Source organism: Microtus ochrogaster, chromosome 5, assembly GCF_000317375.1.
Source record: "Microtus ochrogaster isolate Prairie Vole_2 chromosome 5, MicOch1.0, whole genome shotgun sequence".
NCBI lineage: Eukaryota > Metazoa > Chordata > Mammalia > Rodentia > Cricetidae > Microtus > Microtus ochrogaster.
Window position 1 is genome coordinate 2,371,333 of NC_022012.1, and position 12,684 is coordinate 2,384,016.

At 42.6% G+C, this 12,684-nt stretch overlaps 1 protein-coding gene across 4 annotated transcripts in view; it reads right to left on the minus strand.

The window, feature by feature from the left end:
* Positions 1-3,838: 3,838 nt before the first annotated feature.
* Positions 3,839-12,684, minus strand: part of Dync2h1 (dynein cytoplasmic 2 heavy chain 1) — a 220,582-nt gene continuing 211,736 nt past the window's right edge. For all 4 annotated transcript variants that reach the window (XM_026779266.1, XM_026779267.1, XM_005346771.3 and 1 more), the window contains one exon: positions 3,839-4,421. In XM_026779266.1, the coding sequence (XP_026635067.1) occupies positions 4,263-4,421 (159 nt within the window). In that variant the 3' untranslated portion in view covers positions 3,839-4,262. The remainder of the gene's footprint in view (positions 4,422-12,684) is intronic.

The following is a 12,684-nucleotide window of genomic DNA, read 5'->3' on the forward strand; positions in this document are numbered from 1 at the left end:
CACTGTATACCACTGTATACCACTGTATACCACTGTATACCACTGTATACCACTGTATACCACTGTATACCACTGTATATCACTGTATATCACTGTATACCACTGTATATCACTCAGCCCTTGGCACTGGTCCTTCTTGCAGCCTGCCAACTGCACTGCAGCCTTGCACTCTCCTCTCTCTGGCAAACAGTGCAATAGCAGCAGCAGGAGCAGCAGCAGCAGCAGGAGCAGCAGCAGCAACAGGAGCAGCAGTGGCGGTGGCAGCAGCAGCAGGAGCAGCAGCAGTGGCGGTGGCAGCAGCAGCAGGAGCAGCAGCAGTAGCAGCAGTGGCAGCAGCAGGAGCAGCAGAAGGAGCAGCAGCAGCAGCAGGAGCAGTCAGGGCTGCTGCAGCAGGTGGAGTGCTGACACGGGCCTAGCAGGCCGAGACAGGACCAGTGTGCAAGGACATGCATCATGTCTGTTAGACACCAGTCACCATGTCACTAGCTTTGCTCACTGCTCCATTCCACTGTCTTTTTCTCCAATCCTATGAAACTACTTTTTAAAAGCATCTTCCCACAAAACTTGGATTTTTCTGTTGTTTCACAGATACTGTGTGCTCTGCAGGCTCATCGCCTGCTGCCGATCACCCCTTGAAGCCTCCATGGGTCTCTCAGACTCCTTGGGCTCCCGAGGCCCATTGGGGGCTGGGGGCTGCTGCCGTCTTGAATTCTCTCTCCACTTTATTGAGATGAAGGACTGTCATTGAACAGGAGCTCCCTGATTGAGATAGACTGGGTGGCCAGTACACCGCAGGGGTCCTCCTGCCTCTGAAGTCCCAGGATGGGACTACAGGCAAACATGGCTGTGCCTGAATTTTACACGGGTGCTGGGGATGGGACTTATATCCTACTACTTGTGTGGCCCTGTTCTGACAAGGCCATCTCCCCAGTTCCCAGCTTGCATTCTTTTTTCTAACCATTAAGAGATCCAGTTCTAAGAAAAGAGGCACATTAAAGATTAGTCTGAAACTTATCACCCTTTTATTTAGTTTACTTTTGGTAAAGTTGCACTGTGGAGCCCATATCACCCTTTTATTTAGTTTACTTTTGGTAAAGTTGCACTGTGGAGCCCATGTTAGTCTTGAATCTGGAACCTTACTCTTAACCTCTAAATGCTGTGACTGTGTGTGCCACCACCTGGCTCACAGTGCTGGACTTTGACATATTTAGTACATTTAGACATCATATAACTACAACTAATAAATGATTGGAGAATAACATTTGGGCCAGTGGTTGGTTTTCTGTTAAATATATAGCCTGACAATTATATCTATGTGCAAAGAAGTACCAGTGTGGGTCCAGACAGTTCTCAATAGTCTTCCTTGGCTTCCTGCTCCCCTACTTGGGTTTACTTTTTGTCCTTCCACCAAAAATATTGGAATACATTTAGCTCTCAGTAAGAAAATTTCAGTTTCAATATCTGAATGAGCTTTAGATGTCCCTGAGTGTTTGAAGCCTAATCGGGCTCCTTCTATTTAATGCCATAGAGGTCCCGACTGCTTGTAAGGAAATTCACCTATTCACAATGCTTTTGTTTAAAGCTGACATGTTAGAGAACCCAGCTTCATAATACACAGCAAGGCCGTTAGAAAGCAGCAAAAGGTTTTAACTCCAGAAGTACACACAACTGTTCCCTTCTTGAAAATGTGGCCCCAGGATGCTCTCCAGGGACTCTCTCTGCCTTTGCTGGAGTATTTTTGGTGTTCTTTGTCTGACTAGTCATCTCAACTACCTCACTCAATAAACTCAACCTTTCGAGGCTGAGGTTGATTTAGGAGCTGTCTAAAATGATTTTGAAACAAATTTGGTGATTGAGTTGTCTAAAAACATTGAGTCCACAAAGGCATAAACTCCAAGACAGGACAGTGATACAAACACATATGTAATTAAAACTAAGGTGAGGCAGACAGCCTGTTCATACGGGGTCTCCCCTTGTAGCCTAGGCTAGCCTTGAAACTGATCCTCCCAACTCAGCCTTAATGATTAATGGCATGTTCTACGACACCCAGTGATCTTAAAAAACACAAAGCACGTGTTACAAAGTGCTGCTGCAGTCTTGCCTCTCTTGTGCTCTCTTTCCCGAAGGGACTCCATGTGTTCATGCCTTTTCAAATGAGAAGCAAATAATCTACTCACACTTTCACCTTTGTAAAACGGAAATGAGTGCATGGACATAAAATGGAAGTGCCTGGTGCAGATAAACACAATGAGTTCTGTGCTCTCTCGGATATCCGAGTCTCCATCTCTCTTCGGGAATTAGAAAAGAAAGTCTCAAAATCAAATCCAAGCAATTCTTAACATTTAACTTACAGTCAAACTTCAATTTCTACCCATAACTCCTACGTGTGTGTGCATGTGTAAGCATTCCCAACAAAATGTATTTTGAATCTTTAGTCTTCAAAACTCAGATCTAACATCACAATGGAGGAGCTGGAGCTGGCTACAATAGGATCGTGGTGTGAGGCACTTCTCAGACTCTCCAGAGAGATATGGGAACACAAAGTGATTCCCACAGAATGAAAGCAAATTACAGGAGCATTAGTTGTTGTGCTGTAACAGCAAGTCTCCTCCATTATCCTGCAAAGGAGCAAGGGCCCAGTGAGGATTCAGGGCTAACAGGAGCACAATTGATCAGGTCTTCACTTTGAGGTAACTGGTAGAAAATACGAAGAATTTGGAAAAGACTTACATGTTTGTTACAGCAACTTCAAGAAGGCATTTGATAGCATCTGGAGGAAAGGAATTTGGGAAACAATGAGGTTATGCAGGCACCCAGAGAAACTCCTAAGAATACTAAATAATGCCTATAAAGACACCTTTGCATCAGTCAAAGTCTGTGGAGAACTAAGTGATGAGTTTAAGAGTCATAGGAGTGATGCAGCGATGCGTCCTCTCACCGCTGCTCTTTAATATGTTTCTGGAGTTAACAATAGCAACAGCCCTGGAGGGTGAGCAGGTAGGTGTGCGCAAATCAGTAACTTGTGTTTCACCGACAACACAGCACTGCTTGCTGAAAGTCCACAGGCCATGGTCAGTAGAGTGGTGGAAGTCAGTGAGAACCTTCTATGAAAGCAAACATCGAGCAGACTGAGATACAACACATGGGAAGGGCACACAAGGACTCTAACATTGTAATAAAAAATCAGAACCTCAAGCAAACAGTCAACTTTGTCTCTCTGGGGGGAAACCTCAGTTCAAAGGAGGGAACTATTTCAGATGTCAAGAGTGGATAGGGATAGTGTGGGCTGAGTTCCAGGCACCAGGAAAGGTTTGGTCAGCAAGAGACATAACAACAACAACAACAACAAAATTACAGTATATAAGACACTCTTGTGTCTTGAGCTGCCTTCCTTACAACTCTGAAGCCTGGACAATGAAACGCTCCTCAGAACAGTGACTGAATGTGTTTGAGATGGCAGGTCTCAGGAGGATTCTAGGTGTCACAAGAAGAGACAGGCAATGATGACATTAAGAAATATCTCCATCTACAGAAGCAAGTAAACTACAGGATCCAGCGACAGCACTTGAGATGGTCATGTTATGAGAATGAATGACAGCAGACACCCAAAGACAGCACTGCATGGAGAAGCACATGGGATAAGGTGAAGAGGAAGGCACAAAGAACACTGGATAGACAGACAGCATAGAGGAAGACTGTGGAACTTTGGGTATGACAATAACACAAGCATCTAGGACTGCCCAAGGTAGGAACAACTGGAGAACTGCCATAAACAGGCTGCCCATGCCTGCTTAGCATTGTCAGGGAATAAATGATGATGATGATATCATGTAATATATACAATGAAGTGACATGTTTAATTGTTAAGATAATTCATTCATTATGCCTTTGCACAGTGTTCAATGCTTAAAAGGAGAGTGGTACACATATTTAAAACCACATTAGTCTTAAATAAGCAGATGCAATTATACAAAATACCCAAAATATTATTGATTTCTTAAATATAGTACTTTAAACTTTAAATAATTCAATTCCTGAAAAAGCAAATTTTTCATAAAAATAGCTAATGCCACCAAATTCCCTGCTCTTTAAGGTACACAGTGCTGGTATTACACATTTATTAAAATAAGAACCCAAGGAGATCAATAACAAAAAAAACTAACTACAGATATTCTGAATTAACATTTCCGACTGACTACATGTTCCGTGTAAAACTTTGCCATAAATGTCACTTTGCTAAATTGTCCTGTGTTGCCTCAGATTTATTGATTTTTAAGAAAAAGCGCTGCCCCACACTGGATCCACTGGTCCTGGTTGCCTCCACAGGGAACATCGATGTTGGTCACCACACGATCCCTCTCGGCACTTGTATAAACAGGTAAAGAGATGCATTCGTCAGGGGAATATGGACCATATGCACCCTGTTCAAAAGAAAAAAAAATGGTCTAAAAATGTGTCTTCGAGTATAGCCCTTCCAATCACCATCTGTATTAGCTATTAGGTTCTTGGAGTACAGATCACTAGAATACACTGGATCTCACAGCAGTCACTAGAATACACTGGATCTCACAGCAGTTCACACACAGCCAGTCACAGATCCTTTAAAATCTTTTTTATTTATTTATTTATTATTTATTTATTTATTTATTTATTAAGGATTTCTGCCTCCTCCCTGCCACCGCCTCCCATTTCCCTCCCCCTCCCCTGATCAAGTCCCCCTCCCTCATCTGCTCGAAGAGCAATCAGAGTTCCCTGACCTGTGGGAAGCCCAAGGACCGCCCACCTCCATCCAGGTCTAGTAAGGTGAGCATCCAAACTGCCTAGGCTCCCCCAAAGCCAGTACGTGCAGTAGGATCAAAAACCCATTGCCATTGTTCTTGAGTTCTCTGTAGTCCTCATTGTCCACTATGTTCAGCGAGTCCGGTTTTATCCCATGCTTTTTCAGACTCAGGCCAGCTGGCCTTGGTGAATTCCCGAAAGAACATCCCCATTGTCTCAGTGTGTGGGTGTACCCCTCGCGGTCCTGAGTTCCTTGCTCGTGCTCCCCCTCCTTCTGCTCCTGATTTGGACCTTGAGATTTCTGTCCGGTGCTCCAATTTGGGTCTCTGTCTCTGTCTCCTTTCATCGCCTGATGAAGGTTAATATTCAGGGGGATGCCTATGTGTTTGTCTTTGGATTCACCTTCTTATATAGCTTCTCTAGGAACATGAATTATAAGCTCAATGTCCTTTATTTATGGCTAGAAACCAAATATGAGTGAGTACATCCCATGTTCCTCTTTTTGGGTCTGGCTTACCTCACTCAGGATAGTGTTTTCTATTTCCATCCATTTGTATGCAAAATTCAAGATCCTTTAAAATCTTGCCCAAGGCCAGGCAGTATGGTGCACACCTTTGATCCCAGCACTCGGGAGGCAGAGGCAGGCAGATCTCTCTGAGTTTTAGGCCAGCCTGGTCTACAAGGACTAGTTCCAGGACAGCCAACAGAGAAACCCTGTCTGGGGAAAAAAACCACCAAAAAGACCCCAAAGAACCATAACAAATAAACAAAACTTTGTCTAGGAACTGGGAAGATGACTCAGGAGCAATCAAAAGAACCTAAGTTTTGTTCAAAAAAAAATGAAAAAGAAAAAAAGAAAAGAAAGAAAATACACAACAAGAAAATAAAATAAGATCTTGCATGTTTCAAAAAAAAAAAAGAACCTAAGTTCAAGTCCTTAATAGTCACATAGGAGCTAGACACTAGTACAAGTCACTATAATCCTACTGTCCTAGGGAGGCATGCAGCTGAGACAGGAGGATCCCAGGAAGCCCACTGGCCCCCTAGCCTGTGTGCAGTGGTGTACAACAAAGACCATCTCAATGGTGAAGGAATTTGAGGTTGCCTTCTGACCTCTACAATGTACCCAACGACATTTGTGTTCGTTCTCTTTCTCATGGGTGTGCCCGCATGTACATGTGCATAAACACACACACACACACACACACACACTAAAACTTTAACCTTATATACTGAAATAGATTGAAAATTTAACATACAATTTTATCTATAAGTCTCTATAAAATTTTATAATGTATAATGTATAAAGTATAACATTTCTCAGCAATTTATGTCTACCAAGAACTTCTACTTCTTATCTAGTATAACCACAAAGTTCAATTTAGAAGGGATAGGTTGAATAAGTAGATCTAATTTCCCTTTATGTTTAACACAATATACTTCACTAGCACTCTCCTGGGGCATCGGTGAGTGCTGCTGCTTTACTATGTTAGCTGGCGGATGTAGGCATTTTTGCTGTGGTTCAGTGCAGTTATCTTACTGGTGCTCAAGATGTCCTTCCTTACCCAGTTTAAGTTGGCTACTGAGTTTGGGGCCTGTGCTGCCATAGCTTTACTCTGTCTCCAGTATGTCAGTATGTTGCAAGTTTGCATGCAACTTTTCCCATAGAAGTTAGTGATTACTGTGAAGATCCCTGGTCTCTTTCAAGAGAAACAATACCAAAGATCATTATCTCGGTGCCAGGAGTGGCTACTCACTTAGTCTAGAACTTTCCAGTGACAGGCATCTTTTTCAAAGAAGGATTTTCAAACAAGTTCATAGAGGTGCTTCCAATTCAAATCTAACACTGGTGTGTGGATTGAACTTCTGATCTCATTAACCAGTGAATTACTAGTGTTTTAAGGTTAGCATGGAATTCAAGTGCTAAGATGGACTGTTCTAGAATGAGGGAGTGGATTATAAGAGAGAGAGTTTACCCATGTTAAGTATGGCCTATGAATATCAGCACATAATTATCTTTCAAAACAAACATGATCTTTTACATATGCACAGCTTTAAGATATGGGATACTTGTCTAGACGCTAAGCATTTTGTTCCCTGGGGCAGGGGGCATGTGACCATTGTATATGTCATAGGAAGTGGTAGCTTTATTAATATACAAACCTATTTTTTTTTTTTGGTTTTTGGTTTTTTCGAGACAGGGTTTCTCTGTGGTTTTGGAGCCTGTCCTGGTACTAGCTCTGTAGACCAGGCTTTAACTGTTTTCTACCAATTCTGAAATCATCTAGACAAATTCATCCTTCTAGCACCTACTGCCTATAGTAGAAGATGCTATGGAGGAGATAAATAAAATGGAAATATTTTTTAAATCCCATTTTTAACTCTTAAGTGGGCATTATATAAACTTTTTAAAAGTTTATTAAAGATTTCTGCCTCCTCCCTGCCACCACCTCCCATTTCCCTCCCCCTCCCCCCGATCAAGTCCCCCTCCCTCATCTGCTCAAAGAGCAATCAGGGTTCCCTGACCTGTGGGAAGTCCAAGGACCGCCCACCTCCATCCAGGTTTAGTAAGGTGAGCATCCAAACTGCCTAGGCTCCCCCAAAGCCAGTACGTACGTACAGTAGGATCAAAAACCCATTGCCATTGTTCTTGAGTTCTCAGTAGTCCTCTTTGTCCGCTATGTTCAGCAAGTCCGGTTTTATACCATGCTTTTTCAGACCCAGGCCAGCTGGCCTTGTTGAGTTCCCAATAGAACATCCCCATTGTCTCAGTGTGTGGGTGTACCCCTGGCGGTCCTGAGTTCCTTGCTCGTGCTCCCTCTCCTTCTGCTCCTGATTTAGAGATCCACATTGGAGCACCGGACTGAAATCTCAAGGTTCAAATCAGGAGCAGAAGGAGAGAGAGTATATAAACTTTTTTTAAAAAGCTTTTTTCTAACACAAGGATTTTGCTGAGATCCTCCAGTCTTTGATGTGAGCTGCTTCAGGCTCTTTGACATTTCTGAATTTTAACATATAAAATAAAACTTGTGCTTTATGCAGGTCATTCCCACAAAGAATGCAGGTGACCTGCCCTGAGTCTCCCTGGTCATCTCCAGTGTGTGACTGCAGTCAGCGACTCAGCCTTCCATGGGGCGGTGCTTCATGTGCTCGGTGCACCTATGTCATGAAGGCTGAGTGTGCACATGCAGAAAACTGCCCTTCGGTGTTTAGGAAGGATGCACATCAAATTCCAAGGACATAACTTTTAGGTAAGAGTCTTCTGGGATGTCAACCTAACAAAGGCTTATGAGAGAGTGAATTCTTAACTGGATTGCTTGAGTATGTAGAGACTGGAGTAGAATTTCAGACTACTGTCGCTGACTCACTTCTCCAACTCTGCTTAAATGGTAAAGTGCCGGGATTCAGAACATCAATTACTTCTTGCAAGCTTTTTTTCTGCTGTTTCCTCTCATGGACGGACAGACAGACAGACAGACATAACACAGCCGATGGACCGAGGTGATCTGAAGCTAAGTGCTGGGGAAGGTTAGTTCTTTCTTGAGCACCTGCTTTTGGCAGCACAGTGACACTTCCAGCACTGTTCTTGTTGCCTAGAAACAATAGCAACAGGATGCAGGGGGTGCTGCGTCCTCATTTATAGTTCACTGTCTCTAAGTCCCCCATGCCTGCTCCTGGCTGTGGGCTTCCCATGCTGTGTGGGGAGGTCACACAGTTTTCTCCGCAGTACTACAACCTTGTAAAACAAAGTGCCACTGTGGCTTCTGGACATTCTGCTCAGCATCGATCAGTCTCCGGACTTTCTGAAAGCGCAGTGGCGTTGCTTTAAGGCCCTACTCACAAATGATCCATGCGGAAGGGAGTTAGAGATCTAGCCAACCTAAAAATGACTCTGGTTCCCTGGCCATGCCATGTAACTTAATTAAATTCTGATGACCCAGTTCCTTCTTTAATATCTATTCTACTAAAGAATCAGACTAGCTAACTTAAGATGCTTGGATAAAATTAAAATTTTATTAGATCTAGTAAAAATTACACTGTTCAATTAACATAAATGAGACATGAAGTCTGAAAATAGTTCATGACAGTACATAGAAAGTATTATACAACTAAAGTTCAATAATTAAAAATCTATATATTGTAATTAATTGCATTAGTTACAGTAAACAGAAACTCGTCAGTTGGTTGAGCTCAATACTGAAGCTGACGTCTGAGATGGATACTAATTTGCCCAGTTATCTTTCATATGCACCATCTTATGTGAACAGCTACTATGTGCGCACACACTGCAGAGCTGTCCTACTATGTGCGCAGCACACTGCAGAGCTGTCCTACAATGTGCGCCACACACTGCAGAGTTGCCCTATTGTGTGCACTGCTCACTGTAGAGTTGTCCTACTTCTCGAGTGTATCTGGTAATGGAATGCAGCTCTGGCACTTTATACAAGGTAAGTCAGAAGCACACCAGTCCCAGCTGCCGTGAGCAATATGCTAACAACAGGACATCTCAGGAAGGGCACTGGCTCCCACTGCTTTTCTCTCCTCTTAGTTTTCACTACAGAGCTAGTTGTTGAGATTTGGGATTTTTTCAGGAGCCCATTGAAGGCTTCTGAACAGAGAAATAAAGTAATTGTCGACATTTGAAAGGGACGCTTTGACCACTGATGGTAGCAGGGACTAAAGAACAGAGGCAGGGGCATTGATCAAGAGGTCTTTTCAAAACCCATTAGCATATGTTCATGCGTTCCATTTCACATTAATGATTATAATCAAGACCTTTGTCCTCTGCGAATTTTAATACCATTCTTTGCACATATTATAGTGCTTAAGCACTCTGTAGTAGCCTGCGCATGTTTTTCTTGTCTCTACTAAGTTGATATAAATTTCGCATCTTAAAAGAACTGAGTTAGAGGTAGAGTCCTGGCATGGATGCTGTCAGACCCTGCTCCTGGTGGCTTCCTGAGAGGATGTCTGTCTTGCTCCCCAGCTTCTAAAAACCTTCCTCATTCTGTCCTTCCAAGCTCTCCTCTCTGCCCTCCTAACTTCTGCAGCAGTCTTCAGGGTTCTCTTGTCCTCCATGAGAGCCCCCATGAGGATGCTGGCCCGACCTGGGGAATCCAGGATGGATCTCTCATGAGAAGAGCTCGACCTTACCCACCTGCAGAGTGCCATGTGCCAGATAAGGACACACTCACAGGTGCATGCTAGGGATTAGGATGTATGTATCTCTGAAAAGAATATTCAGTAACATAGCAAAGAAGGCAAGACCATAAAACAAAAGGAAAAGTAACACCACCCTCTGCAAAAAATAAAACTCAACAAAAGTCGGGTGGTGGTGGCCCATTCCTTTAATCCCAGCACTCAGGAGGCAGAGGCAGGCAGATCTCTGTGAGTTCCAGTACAGCCAGCACTGTTACACAGAGAAATCACGTCTCAAAAACCAAGCAAACAAAAACAGAAAACAAACAAACAAAAAAACCATTAGATTACATTCCTAAAGCTATTCATCAAGATCTATTCCCTTATCTGGCCACTTCCTTCTCCTGAGGCTGACTACCAAGGTCAAAATATTAAAGTCAAGCAATCAAAAGCGCCCTTTGGTTCACCTAATTAACATGCCCAAACAAAATATACCACTACATTGTAGCCCATTCTAACACAGACCTCCCTTTTTCCTCCTCTTAAAAATTATACCTGCAAGGTCATTTGTTGCAGTTTCCTGTCCTGCCTGAGTCAGAAAACAGCCACTCTGACTCTTCTTCCCCACTTAATAAAATTTCTCTCTGTGAAAACAGGGGTTTTGGGGGTGCTGTGTGCCTAATCTGGAGTCTGGGCGAAAGCCCTCATTTGATGGGGTCTCCTTCAGTATATATGAATTCAAGCCAAAATATTTTCATCAGTGTATGCTTATCCAAGTTATCTGCACCATGCATATTTCCTGGATCACATGCACCAACAGTGCTGCTTTCTTATTTTAGAAAGAACATGAGAAAGCTGGAGTTTTACCATGTGTGTCTAAATTAGATTCACAATTCAGTGTGAATCTAGGGAAAGAACTCAACACTGAGTGCTGAGAAACATTGTTCTGTGAGAAGTTACAGCAGATTTGAAAGAGAGCGGGGGAGATCCCTAACTTGTGTTTTCAACAATGTGACCAGGACTGTTTACAGACTTGAAGAAAAATTTAAGTCAGAAAAAGAAACTGAGTTTTGTTATTTTACACTGGTGTATACAAGGCAAAGAACCCAGTGACAGCCTCTAATACGTATATTTGAATCTATACAAGCAAGTAATATAAAATAATGACTACTTTGAGAATGGCTCTTGAATTTGTTTTACAGATGTATTGTTCAGTAGTCAAATTTGGTCCCTCCTAGAGTTTGAGGCCCTTGGCTGGAGTCCAGGCTACTAAGTTACATTTGCTGGTAAGCTCTATGTGGCACTGTTCCTAGAGAAACACAAGGACGGACAGCAAACTGACTTCGTGTGCAGGGCCAGAAGGGGAGTCGTCTGATGCTGAGACACAGCATGTCTTCTACGGAATATGAGATCCTGACAAAGTGCTGCATATAGGTTCGGGAAAACTTTGTGCAGCAACCTCTCAGGCTTTGTACCTCCTTTTCTGTGTGCAGATGAGAGGTTGAAAGTGTCAGTTGCTCTCCATCTTATTCTTGAATAAACTCTCACTAAGCCTGAAGCTCAGACACTGGGCTCCATCAGCTGGCCAGCAAGCCCCAGTCACTCTGCCTCCTCAGTGCTGGGATTACAGGTGTGCACTGCTGTGCGTGGCTTTTAATGTGGGGCAGGGGATCCATACCTAGGTCCTCATGCTTGCAGAGAAAGCACTTCACTTATTGAGCCATCTTCCAGCCCCTGCCAGTACTTTTAATGCAAAAAATTTCCAGAGAGGAAAGAATATTGTGTTTATTAAATGTGCTTATTGAACAGTTTGCTGCTGTAGAATATTATTTTAAGGTATATTACATTTGTTTATACTCTGGAACATTTGTTTAATGATTAATAATGCATTGTTTTTATTTATACTGCATTTCTTTAACTCTGTGAAGCTGTGATTCTTTGCCTGTCTAAAACACCAAATAGTTTAATAAAGAGCTGAACAGCCATAGCTGGCAGAAGAAAGGATAAGCGTGGCTAGCAGGCATAAAGAATAAATAGGAGGAGAACTCTGAGGAGGAGGGAGCAAGAAGGAACAAGGAGGATGCTAGGAGCCAGCCACCCAGCCACCCAGGAAGCAGTCTAGAGAAACAACATCCACATTCCAAAGAGTTGGGTTGTGGAAGGCTTTGGGTTATTTGGTGGGTCATGGATGTTTGTTATATTTAGGGGAATATAGGAATACATGAATGATAAGATAAAAGGGTAGATTATTGAATATATTTAAACTAAAAAACAACGATTAATCTCAAATATTTTATATTGGTATGGACTTTTGGAAACTGAGTAAATTTAAGGTCATTTTTTCACACTGCATATATGCTTCTACTCTTGTTTAAAGGAATTTTGTATACTGATACCAGTTTAAAGTTATTTTTGTTACAACATATTGTATATTGTATATATGCTTCTGCTGTTGTTTCGGGTATTGTACCTATGCAGTTCATTTAAAAATGTTTTCTTAACCTACGGCTTTTAGTGACAGTGAGACACATCTGCTCCAATTTGCTTCAGAGATAATGGGCATTGAAGAAACTCTTTATGAAGTTTGCTTTCATTGTGGTAAGGTTAGCCACTGGGCAAAGAAACTGCTCTTGCCTTTGACAACTGACAATGTGCTGTGTAGGCTGGACATGCAGGACATATAGGAAAAAGACTCTCGAACTTGGCCAAAACAGGGCAGGACAGTCCTTCAAAAGTCTTCCCACAGGACAGGGAACCCTGATTGCT